The sequence below is a fragment of the Falco naumanni genome, chromosome 2 (genome assembly GCF_017639655.2).
Source record: "Falco naumanni isolate bFalNau1 chromosome 2, bFalNau1.pat, whole genome shotgun sequence".
NCBI lineage: Eukaryota > Metazoa > Chordata > Aves > Falconiformes > Falconidae > Falco > Falco naumanni.
In genome coordinates, this window is record NC_054055.1 from 56,989,422 (window position 1) to 57,002,357 (window position 12,936).

The window sequence follows — 12,936 nt, forward strand, 5'->3', positions numbered from 1 at the left end:
TACAAATACACAAAGCATTTAGGGTAGCATATGGATGCATTTCATGTGAAACCATTGCTGCAATAAAAATATAACCTGTCTGCAGGGCAGATGTCTGAACACTTCTTCCTCTCACCTCTCCCAAGCACAGGGAAAGAGCCAGGCGCTAACACCTGCACAGTGCCTAGCTTTAAAAGCGATCATGACAATGTCACACAAGATACCCTGAAGACTGATGATTAAGACACTCTCTTGCAGTGTAAAACGTATGAGTTCAATTCTTCTCAAGCCAAACAGAAACTAAAGACTTCCGTTTTGTGGGCAAGTGATGAATTCTCCCGTCTGCTGGCTAAAGGGCAGGCACTACCACCAGCCTCTCATAGTCAGGATTATAGGTAAAGTATCTGCCAAAGGGATGGCAGTGCTTAAACATTTCTCTTAGAAAGGAATGCTCTCTGGTGAATTAAGTGTAAACGTCTGTAACTGAATTAGTGAAACCTGGGCTTTACAGACAGTTAAAAGAATATTCAATTTAAGGCAGGTAATTTCAGGGTATACTGTTCTTAACAAATTACAGACAGATCTCAAGTGCAGATTGCACATTTACTGAGATTACTTTCATTTCTAAGTGTACTTAATCTGTAAAATTCATTACATAGGCAGTGGGCTGCAAGAAGTGACCAAGTTAGACAGACAATCTCTCTGCAGATTTTCACAGTCATGAAACACTCTCCACTGATTTATCCAAGGACTGTTTATGAGAGGTACATTTGATGGACTAGATCCCTTCCCTGTGGTCCCCTGCTTGACACCTTAGAATTATAATTTTTCTCTAGACAAATGCAAACAGCTTAAGTAACACTCAACTTGCATTCAAAGAAAATAACTAATGCAACAAAAGAAACCAGAAACACAAGCCACTTTATTTTTAAGGGATTACATACTGTTAATGCTTGTCTGGTTTTGGTTGGGGCAGAGTTCATTTTCTTCCTACTACCTGATGCAGTGCTGTGGTTTTTGTACTTAGTATGAGAATGATGTTGATAGTAACAACTAAAACAGCATGCTAAGTAGTTCTTACTCTAAGTCAAGGCCTTCTCAGTTTCCCATGCTCTGCCAGTGAGCAGGTGCACAAGAAGCTGGGAGAGAAAAGAGCCAGGACAGCTGACCCAAACTAGCCAAAGGGATATTCCATACCATAAAAGATTATGCTCGGTATATAAAGCCAGGAAGAGCCAATTACTGCTTAGGGACTGGTTGAGTATCAGTCAGCAGGTGGTAAGCAACTGTGCTGTGCATCACTTGTCTTTCTTGGGTTTGATTTCTCTCTGTCTTTTGTTGTCTCCCTTTTCATTATTATTAGCATATTAATATTATAATATTTTATATTATTTCAATTATTAAACTGTTCTTATCTCAACCTGTGATTTTACCTTTTTTCCCCCCCTGATTCTCCTCTTCATCCCACACCAAGGGGGAGTGCAGTGAGGAAGTGGCTGTGTGGTACTTAGCTGCCATCTGGGCTGAAACTATGACAAGGCTGTTTTTTCAAACCAGGCAAGATTATGCACAAAAGTGATAAACTACTTACCTCTTCAGTGGCACTTCTGACAGCTTAGGTCTGCAGTTCAAAAACAACCTGAGTTTCACATTGATCACGTCTTTGAGTACCTACAGGAAAAAAAAATCTCTCTGTGAAAAAGTGGTTCTTGGTAATCACCAAACTTTGAAAATAAGCCGAAGTTATCCTTGTGACATCCTGTCATTTCTCAAGCTTCAGTAGAAATCTCAAACATTTTAAAGTTCTAAAAATATCTGTGTATATTATGGTATTAAGGGAGGTTGTCTAGACATTCCGAATAAAGATTTGACCTTTTCTAAAACTGCATGATTTAGCACATGATATTCTTGATAGTCAAAATGTTAATGTTTTCCCCTAGTGATGCGTTTTTTTGAAGAGCAGCTATCCCCATTTTCCAATGCTTGAGTAAATCATATTATCACCTTTCTTATATTGTGTTTTCTAGAAGATCTTAAAGCACTTGAAAGTCTAAGCAGAACACATGCCTTTCATTCAATTACCAATCTTAAAACAATGACTTCCCCTCTTATTAAAATAGTTGTATAAGCTGTTGAATAAAGCGCAAAGAATTTTAATACTTAATTCCTTAATACTTTTAAGTGTCAGCAATAGATTAATGATGCATTAAAACTATTTGATCAACTTCAAAACATTCCAGTAAGTTAAAATATTTCTGCTGCTTCTTCAGTTTCTCCATCTGTTAATTTCTAAAAATACCAATTTTCTAGATGTTGTTATATAGAAACCATAATATTAGGACAGTATTTTTTCTCATTTTCATGAGCAGTCTATTTTATTTAAAGTTAACAAAGTTACTAATTTCTTTAAAGCACTATTAAAAAAACTTTACCAAGTTATCTAAATTTCTGTGGTTTCTGATCCAAAGTGCTGATTTGAAAGCATAAAGCAGCTGTGTCTACTTTTACGGATATTATTAGAAAAGCAAATAAGATATTAAAGGCCAAGTTAAAATACTGATACTACTAAGTCTAAAATCTAAAATTACTATAATGGCAAGTAAACTGGGAACAAAGCAAGACAATGGCCATCCTTAAATGTCTTGTTTATCATAAGCATTTTTTTTTTTCCTTTCCTCAGTTCAACCCATGACTACACATATTCTTTACTATAGTGCTACAACTTTACATAGTCCTAGGGACCTTTTCTGCTCCTGGTTTCTCATGCTTACCCCTCGTGTCACCTGAATACCACCACTGAAAAACTACTGAGCAAAAAGTATAGACTAGAGAATGGCTTAAGGGTGACAAGTGAAGAAGCAGGAAATAAGAACCTGGCAGCACTGGAAGCATAAGGGAAAGTATTACTTGACATGGGCTAGAGACCACTAAAATCAAAACAGATGTCAAAGTGACTCAGGTATTTAACTATCACTCAGAATAAAAAGCATTTGTAAGCAGCACTTGCTGGTCTCATCTACTAAAACATACCCAGAATTTTCAAAGTTAAAAACTTCTCAAATAAACATGCTGCATCCAAAATTATGTAAACCTGTGCTGGACTTTTATCTTCAAACAAGACAAAAGTCTCACCCCATTAGTAAGAACAATACTCCAGCAATCTGCACAGATAGGTTGTTGTGTAGGATGCAATGATCTTGAAAAAAGACCAAAGTATCATCCCAATTCATCAGCTGATCACAAAATTTAGTATAGTATTGTAGCCAAAAGAATAATGCCTATCTTAACAAACATTTCAAAGGAATTTAAATAGGCAATGACAAGTAAGACAAGAATGCATTACCTCTGTGTTTTCTAATGCAGCTTCTGGAATACTGAATTTGGTTTTGTTATTTAGGTGCCTTACAAGGACACTAAAAGCCAGGGCATTCAAGTTAACACATGAAATTGTTACAAGACTGGAAAGCTGCTTTTACAGCAGGGCATTTGAAGAGTTCAGTCTGCTTACTTTAAATCAGAAAATCCAAAGAAGAGCACAGAAATTTAGTTCAGGGAATATTTAATACTGAAAAAAATGGCTGAATTATTTCAGTTTACTAGGCTTGAAAATTATTTAAGAGCAAGTTTTATTTTGCATGTGCAGTCACTTTGCAAAACACTTACTGTGTTACCACAACTCATCCGAAAATCATTAACTCACTAGACCACGATAATTCAATCGCTTGGAACTGTTTGTGACCATCACTATAATAGGAAGCATCTGCACTGAAAACAAACTCTCTAATAGAATCTTCAACAGAACTGACAAAATGATGAGAAGAACGTTTACAGCATGGAGCTAAATAAAAATCTACAATTCCAAGTCCGAGTTTAACAGTCAGGTTAATTAGCCACTGGAAAAATCTCAGTAAGACCTGTGATCTGTACTCAACCACTTGATAATATTTAAATTGGAATAAAAAAAAATATTTCCACTTTAAATGCTAATTGATAAAAAGAAGTCCTATGACCCATGTTATATAGGACATCAGACTGTTATCAAAAGAGGGTCCTTCAGAGATTCCTATCACTTTAGGGATGGAATAAGAGTTTCTCTCTGAAGACACAATGAACAAAGAAAAAAAGGCAAAAGATAACTCACAGGAAAAAAGAAAAGGTTTGATTTTTCCCTCCACATTTTTGAGTTCTTTGACAGTTACTGGAACAAGATAAAAGTTGATGATCCTGAGTTACATACTGCTGGAGGAAAGCAGTTAGGCTAGTGGACATGTAGTTTGTTCAGTGGCACTTTCAGCTGTTTTTGGTGAACGATGGGAAAAAACCCTGACCATCCACCTCTTCAATTTTGTCCTCATATTTAGAAGAAGGAATTTCTACTTTTTTCACACCACATTAGGGATCACATTCATAACTTTAGGACTACTTGGTATTCCATGCATTCTGCTGAGAACTGATGTGGTCCAACCTTGGTCAAGTTATGGCTAGTATTTAAAGATCTACTGTAGGCAGTGACTGTTGCCTTGTCTGGAAATACTTGATGCTGAAGTCTATGAAAAAACTTTTTGAAAAAGGGAAAATGGGTTATATGGGAAGTTCTACCTGCCTCCCTCTGGAGAGAATATAGAGCAGTTCTTATGATACAATCCAGTACATACATCAAGACCACATAAAAGCTTTGGCTCCACTCTCATTCAGTCTCTGACTCTTACCTTCCCCTTATCCTCAAATTGTCACTTTATCAGACTAAGCAGTAAAGTTTAGATGACAGTTTACCTATAGCTGTTTATACATTCTCAATTTCAATTCCATTTAATATGAGTAATTCTTTGTTTATATTAAAAAAAAATACCAAAAAAATATTTAAGTTACTATTAAATGACAAAAAGTAATATAATAGCATGACTTCACCAGGGTAAAAAAATAATAAAAATCACAATGTGGACATGTTCAACATGGACTGGGGCAAGAATCATGTGCTTTGATGTGGTAGTTACTACACAAATTTTGCACCACGAATAGCTACCATCCCAACATACTGGGCACTAAACCAATTACGTTATTGAAAAAAAGATCCTTTCAATATAAATATATCCCAGTGCTTAAAGTTTAGAGTATTAAAGTCACCTACATATACCAAGATAATCAGAAAAATATCCATTTAGGAACTTTAAGTCTGGGGCTTGCTGTACATGTAAGCGTTTTGTCTCTACACCAGGAGGTGCTGAGACACCTTTCATATATATATATATATATGTGTGTGTGTGTGTGTGTGTGTACGCATGTTTGTATTTTCAGATTATTTTATTTTTCATTTAAAAATAATAAAAAAAATTAATCTACATCAAAGTATTTGTTTGCTTTTTTGTTTTTGGTGTTTTTTTTTTTTTTTTTTTTTTAGTTTCAACAGCATTTCATTATTCTCTCCTAATCTTGAATAAGACTATAGCTCCTATGAATCAAGCAGGATCTGCGATGGCTGAACAGCTTGGTAGGCCATAGGAGTCAGCTGTCCAGGCCTGCATTAGGGAAGAAACTGCTCATTAGCGAGCCTGTTGCACTAGGAGGAATGGAGGCTCCTGATCTGAGCTACAAGGTCCTTGACAGAACTTACCATAATATGAACTTCTGGCTGAACAGAGAGGGTTTCCAGTCAATTCCAAACTGAAAACACTTCCATTTGGTAATACCATGCTTTCATTTCAACTGAGGATGGTGAAACGAAAGATCTGGTTCTAGAGAAAAGCTACTATTTCATAGTCTTGAAATATCAGAATTTTCATGATTTTTTTTAAAATGTTTTACTTCACTATTACATATGAAAATGAATGGATGCTTCAACATTTGATACAAAAGGCAGAAAAGCATATGAAAATGGGAGGGGAAAAAGCAATGTAAGAATTTATGGAACTTTCATAATTACTGCAGAGAAAAAGATAAACCAGGATGCAGCAAAAATCAAGTTACAGGCTTCAGAATCGTAGCAGACCATAAAAAAAAGACAAAATTTACATTTTTATGGGAAACTATAAAGGAACCTGAGGTAGAGTGATATTCTGCAGCTACTGAAAAAAGAAAATAATTTTAGGAGCTATGTTTTTAGGACAGTTTCTCTTTAGATGACCAATAGCTACACACAATGGAAGACTTCTAGATATACATGGTAGCATTAATCAACTGTGAAATACCCTTCAAAGAGCTGAAAGGTTTATAGTCCAATCTTCTCATGATGATATTACAGGTCAGATTTAGAACACCTCATTTAGGTACCTTGGAAAACTAAGGTGATTTGGTTTAATGGGAAGAAGCATACGCCTCAAGATTTTGAGACAGGAGATCCTTTCCCTCTGTATTACACAGGCAGTTTCGTCCTTTCCTTCTATTGACTATAAAGAGCATTTATGGACTCACTGTTAAGAGGACTGGTTCACGGGGCATCTGAATTTTAATTGCAAATAAGATACTTACAATAATGAATTAGATAATCCCCAACTTTTTAATATGAATTTAAATAACTAAATATATATATATATTTAAAAATACTTATTTTTTTTACCTCTTTACTACACTGCACATGGAAATTAGAAAAAGTTTAGTAAAAATTAAACCACAAACATGTAAATGAAAAGAAATGACCAGTCTTACAATCAGTAAGTGAGCCATCTTCTGTGCTTCTTTTGTCAATGGATCCACAATAGCAAGAACATCATAGAATGGTTCATTCTGTTGGGGATCAATTTTTACTACGCTGTTAAAAAAAATAATTAATAAATAAGTGACATGAAAACTCTAAACTGAATTTGTGGAAATAAATATTTTTAGGCATGAATTTGTAGCATCAAAGGCACTTTAAATTTTACTGCTGATGAAGACATTTCCCTCATTCCAAGCAGTAATCTTGAAATTAAGGAAACTTAAATGTGAAGAACAATTAAAGATTCAGCATTGATCTATATAGTTCCATACTGGTTATTGATTAAATACATGCCCTACAACAGAATTAATAAAAGGAAAAGCAAAATATTAAAAATGGTCTTTTTGTCACTGGTCTACTGTTTTCTTCACTGATATCCACAATCACCAGATTTCAGAAGCGTCAGCAGTGCCACAATTTTTTTAAAAAAAAAAAACAGTTTGAAAAAATGGCAACGTAGAAGTGTGAAACATCCAGTGGGATGGATTAGCTTTGTGCATTCCAGAAAATAATTTATTTTGATAAACTTGATTAGACTAAGTCAAGGAGACCTAGTTAATGTACTCTGGATCTACAGGAAGGACATGTTAGTAAACTTAATTAAATAATAAAAAAAAATAAATCATGTGCTGTAAACACACAAAATTGACTATCTGAATTGGTTTTCCACAAAAAATATACCTAGAAATTTAAGTACCATTAGTGAGTCAAACTCCTCCAATATGGTAGTAGCATAGTACTGGCTGTTACAGGTATAACTTTGGAAAAATGCGTTAGCCACTTAAAACAGGCTACTACTGATTTCACTCCTAGTATTATTATCAACGACAGGGCCAGCCCATTGGCACAGCACACTAGAGTACCTTTACCGATAAAAACAAGCGGGGATTTGGAAACAGTATTACAAACATTTTTGATTACTCTTCCTGTGTTACAGAACCATAGAATCATTTAGGTTGGAAAAGACCTAAGATCGAGTCCATCTATTAACCCAGCACTGCCAAGTCCACCACTAAACCACATCCCTAAGTGCCACGTATACATATCTTTTACCATATGGCCTTTTAAAAAATGTACCTGTCTGCTCCAGAAAGTTTGTCCCAGCTAAACTTAAATTAAAACCAGCTACTCTTAGTATCCCATTATAAAGAGGATAAGATTCACAGATGCACATCTTGGTATTTTAGGTCCCATTTGTTAACAACGACAACAAAAGAAGATACTTGGGGTATATTCACTTTCTAAATGTAGGATCAGAAACACAAGGAGTCAACATGCAAGCAAGTACACTAGAGACACTAGTATGAGCTCACCAAGTGTAAATCTGCTTGCTGACTACAGTCTGTTCAGTTCTTCTTACGGAATTAGGTGCCAATAAGCCCTATTCATTTGCATTTGAATGTAATCTAGCTGTATTAACTATGTATTTAGCTGTAGTCAACAATGACACTGCTAAGCCACAAACTGTTATACAGGTATAAGCACATGTATATTAGTCTTAACAATAGTACTCAAGATACACAAACAGGAAAAGTAGTGCTGGAGTCTTCTGAATTAATGCAGATTAGTGGGGGCTTCTTTTAGCTCTAGGCTGTGAAACTACTTCTAACATTTCAGTAAATGTATTGACTCCAAGTTTTCTAACTCCAGATCACCACTTCTCTTAACACCACCAGTTGTAATCACTCTTTCAGCAAAGGATAAGGCTGGAAAATCATTAGGTATTACTAATTAATTTATAAAGAAAGAGGTAAAGATGCATTATGTTGGGCCAGATAAACAGGTTGTTCGTACAACCACAGAATCAACAACTTTTTAGAACTGGAACACTTAGTCAAGTTTCCAAAGACCTTATGTGGTCATCAGTATATTCTAAATTTAATATGAAAGTATTTTAAGTGCATTATCATGACAGACAGAACTTACCTGTGCTGTTCTTTGAGCAATTCAGCATCTTGTCTCATCTCTGTTTTAGGCAAAGATGACAGTAGGGCATCTATTTTCATAATCAAATCACTGCCACTACATTAAATAAGGCACATGTAATTTTTTTCATTAGAAAAGGAGTGAAACATTCACATTTTAATGTACATCTGTCTACATAAGGAATATTTTAAAAGTCCACATCCCAGACTGCTTTAAAACAATTATCACCTTGAGACTGGTAGCTTTGAGTAAAATCTTTAGCATGACAATGGCCAAGAACCACCACTACTTTAGAACTTGTGAACTGTTTCTTCTTGAAATTAACTGGCAGAACCATCATTCAGCCTTACAGTTGTATGGTACAATCTACTGACATTTCTACCTCTTTTTTCCTCTCCAATTGTTTCCAGATGTTGTCACAAAAGGAAATTAAAAAAATGAACAAGTTTCATGTTTACTTGGCCACATCTTTAAATTTTTTTTGGTATTTCTTACTGGAATTCACTTAGAAACCTTAGTAGTTCTATTGCAGTGTCACTAAGTCTTAGTATTTACTAAGTACGTTTTGCCTGTCAGTGCTTATCCCTTTGGTAGTTCTACCTCTTCTTGAGTTTGTTTTTCTGGTAGTTATTTCAGTTGTGCCAGTCCTTCCAGGTAACAGAAATGATACTCTGACACAGAAAATCAATAGATACTGTAAAAATAATGTAATTTTGCTCTCTTCTTTGTACACAAACTGGATCCTTAGATTAAACGCAGGCTAAAACTCATCTTTATACTTCTTCAATTAACAGATGTGTGAATGTTCTCTAGCAGAGTGTCAGAGCACAACATCTGTCCATGCCTCTATAGGCTCCTTTTCTAACAATTCCCAAAGACAATGCACTTTCTATACTTCAGGTGTATCTACCTAATATACTTACAAATATCAATACTCATCGTGGTTTTAAGATGCACTCATTTTTATCAAGCTTATTATTGTTCTTTATAATTATTCTGAAGTAAAAAGCTACTAAGAATAGTTTACAGTTAGCTGTACTCATCTCTGTTGTAAGCATAGTCAAAGCAGACAAGTATTTGGAGCAATTTCGCACAGCTGCACACATTATGAGGCAAGTTGGAGAGGGTATGATTCTTTGGACACACAGTGATCTCTTACACCTTAGCCTCATCACACGTAAAACCAATGATAAAAGGGTGCATGTCTCTTGAATAATACATGGTGCCTTTTTTTCTGCTTTGTGCTGTAACAAGGCCAAAGAGGCTGTCAGTCGCAGGGTAAATGACACATGCAATTTAAATCCAACATACACAGTTTATATATACAGTGGAAACACACTGAATAGCATAATTAGCCAAGCATAAATGTAATACAAAATTTAGTAGATGTGCCATTTCTTCTAGAAAATAGGGCGTTTGAGTAGGTAAGTTATACGAAGTCTATCTGGGAAATGCTAAAAAGGAAACAAGGGACAGTTAAACCTGTCTACATAGAAGTACTCAGATGCTAAGATGACAGCAAATATATAGGTTGCAAACAGCAAACACTTTAAGTGCATGTAGAGCGTATATATAGGAATATATAGTATAAAGAGTACTTTGACTATATATTTGAACTTTTGTTGATATTTTCCATGCAAAAGGATTATTAATTTCTCACAGGCAATAAACAAGGCAGTATATCATAAAGCCTCCAAATGCAAAAGATATTTACCTTTTACTACTGTTTCCCATGTCTTTGACAATAGCTTTAATCTTCTCTGCTGAGGTACCGTATGTTATCTTTTCCAACAAATTAAAGTCTTCTGCATGGAATTCATTTTCATCTAAAGGGCCCAATACCTTAGAGAACAAAATGTCACTAAGCATAGCCTGTTCCAAAAATGTGTCTTGTAAGCAAAAAACATACTAACGTTTTACATAAATGCGTAATATTCCATATGCAACCCCCAGCCCTATATACATCATTACTAACTATATAGTACCAAACTGTATAGTAACTATGCAGGATTAGGGTTTTTAAAGTTACGTAATTACTGTTATTTATCAATCACAAAAAGCAGGTGTAATGGAAATATCCAGCATATTTTTCATTATACATACCCATGTAGAGCTATGTATGTATGTTTAGAAATCACAAATTAAGTTGAAGAAAGCCTCTGTTAAGTAGATTATTGTGAACTGAAATTCAAATTACTGTGTACCACACTCTCTAGTTTAATTCTGTGAACACAATCTTAACTTTAAGGCTTCTCAGATGAAGCAGAATGGATAGAAAGGAAGAAAAGAGCAAAGGATAAGAAACACAGGATATCCAGAGACAAGAAACAGAACTACTACATTTTTTGGGTCTGAAGGAAAAGAAGGTGCCTTGAAATCCTGGAAAATAGCTTTGAGGATGTTGTTTGGATTTCCTGCTCACAGTATGCTAGACTAAACTGACTCAAGTAAACTTCCAAGAACCTACAGGGCCCCTTAGATGCAGAATGCCATGATGTAAGTTTGGTGCAGAATGCCTCTCACCCAAAATTCAAAGGCTTCCTAGAAATGGGAGGTTATCTAAAAAAATTTCACTTTTGAATGTTTTGGTATGCTATAATGATGCATGAGATAGACAAAACCACAGTGTGATTATGAAACACCATGCCATTTTTGTAGAAATTGTAAATGGAATAAAAAATACATTTGCTCATGAAAACAAACTTCAGTGCTGAAATATGAAGGACAGAAATTAAGGCTATCCCATATCTTTTTTTAAAAAGTATTCTTCTAAAATGAAAACACACTTTAAGATAGATGAATATATATTATCAAATGTATCCAAGTATTTTTAAGAAACATTTTCTCAAAACTTAAAATACGACATTATTTGAGCTTTTTTAGGCTCAGTAATCACTGTTTAGGAAAACAGTAATAACCATTCATAAAACATTGCCTATTTAGTTCTGGCGGTGGGGGTGACATAAAAGCCAACAATTCTCTTGTGCTTCATCAACAAAAATGCTTTCTGTGCGTTCATCAGCCATACTTCAGCCACATCTCAGAAGCCATTTAAGATGCACAAATGGATGCACAACTAAACGCAATTTAAAGAGAGTTTCCAGTAACAAGATGCCAACATAGTATCTCTATTTCCTTTTAATGGTAGAGCAATAAATAGAAAATAAAAAGAGCTAACTCAGAGTAGTTTGTCTAAGTTGGATTTGTAATGTAAGGTATTGACAGTCATTAACAAGTGCTAAACACTGAACCCAACATTGTATTTTTCAGTCACAGTTCATCTATAGACACACTAATTAAGGTTGTTAGTTTCAGAATATACATACAAGAAATTGAAACAACTACTATACTTCAATTTGAACATTAAGAATTAAGACTATAGAACAATTTAATATTTATAAACAATTTGTGTTTTAAGAGCTTGAAATACTACCATAGTCAACATAAATTTTTATTATATATACAGTAGATTTATCCTACCCCAAATGTGTAAAGCAACATCAGGATCAAAATTTATTCTTAAATATTATTAATAATACATCAAATATTAATCTATTTAGAGAATTTTGTCAGATTAATTCTTAAATAGCTGTGGGAACAACATACGTAGTAGCTTCAATGGAATGAGGCTAACAAACTAGTAATAAAACAAAATAAAAAACCAGGCAAACATTCATATCATTCTCTAACAACAGGCTGAATAAGTGGAAAATCAATACAACGTATTTTCTTTAACTTCAAACTGAAGTTCCAGGAAGTAAAAAATACCTACAAAAAGACTTGAGAGATTACTTAACTCCTTTCTTACCCTGCCATTGCTCACAACAGCCATTTGCCCAGGAAGCAGCTTAAGAACCTCCTGGCAGAACATCTGGTGGGTTTTAATTAAATCCAGTCCTAAAGTGTTGTACTTCTTCTCAAAAGTACCTTCATCCATTCCCTAAAGCAAAGGTAAAGCATGAGATGGTGAAATGATTCAGGAAAAATAAATTCTGCAACAGCTGATGTAATCAAAAATTTTCTTTAAGTTTTGTGGTAACCAGAAATCAAAATGAAACAACCTCAGCTTCTCAGTGTGGAACCACAACCTCCCAAATAGCCAGTATGCAGTTTTTACCCTTGGGCAGCTTAACCGAGAAGAAAGCTGAGTCTGAGGTTAAACACTTTTTCTATGATCCAGCACACAGCTGCATGAAAAATAACATTCTCTGTTAACAACTAAACTGTATTCTCACTTTTAGGAAAAAGGTAAAAAAAAAAAAATATCCATAATACTCTAAAAACCTAACAGTCAATTTAATGTGGTCATTGAATATAGCTTAAACATGCTCTGGGGAAGC

At 34.7% G+C, this 12,936-nt stretch overlaps 1 protein-coding gene across 2 annotated transcripts in view; it reads right to left on the reverse strand.

The window, feature by feature from the left end:
• UGGT2 (UDP-glucose glycoprotein glucosyltransferase 2) overlaps positions 1–12,936 on the reverse strand; it is an 89,577-nt gene that overhangs the window by 22,616 nt on the left and 54,025 nt on the right. For both annotated transcript variants that reach the window (XM_040584397.1, XM_040584398.1), the window contains 5 exons: positions 12,405–12,536; positions 10,311–10,438; positions 8,597–8,692; positions 6,622–6,724; positions 1,571–1,650 (listed from right to left, as the gene is read on the reverse strand). In XM_040584397.1, the coding sequence (XP_040440331.1) occupies positions 1,571–1,650; positions 6,622–6,724; positions 8,597–8,692; positions 10,311–10,438; positions 12,405–12,536 (539 nt within the window). The remainder of the gene's footprint in view (positions 1–1,570; positions 1,651–6,621; positions 6,725–8,596; positions 8,693–10,310; positions 10,439–12,404; positions 12,537–12,936) is intronic.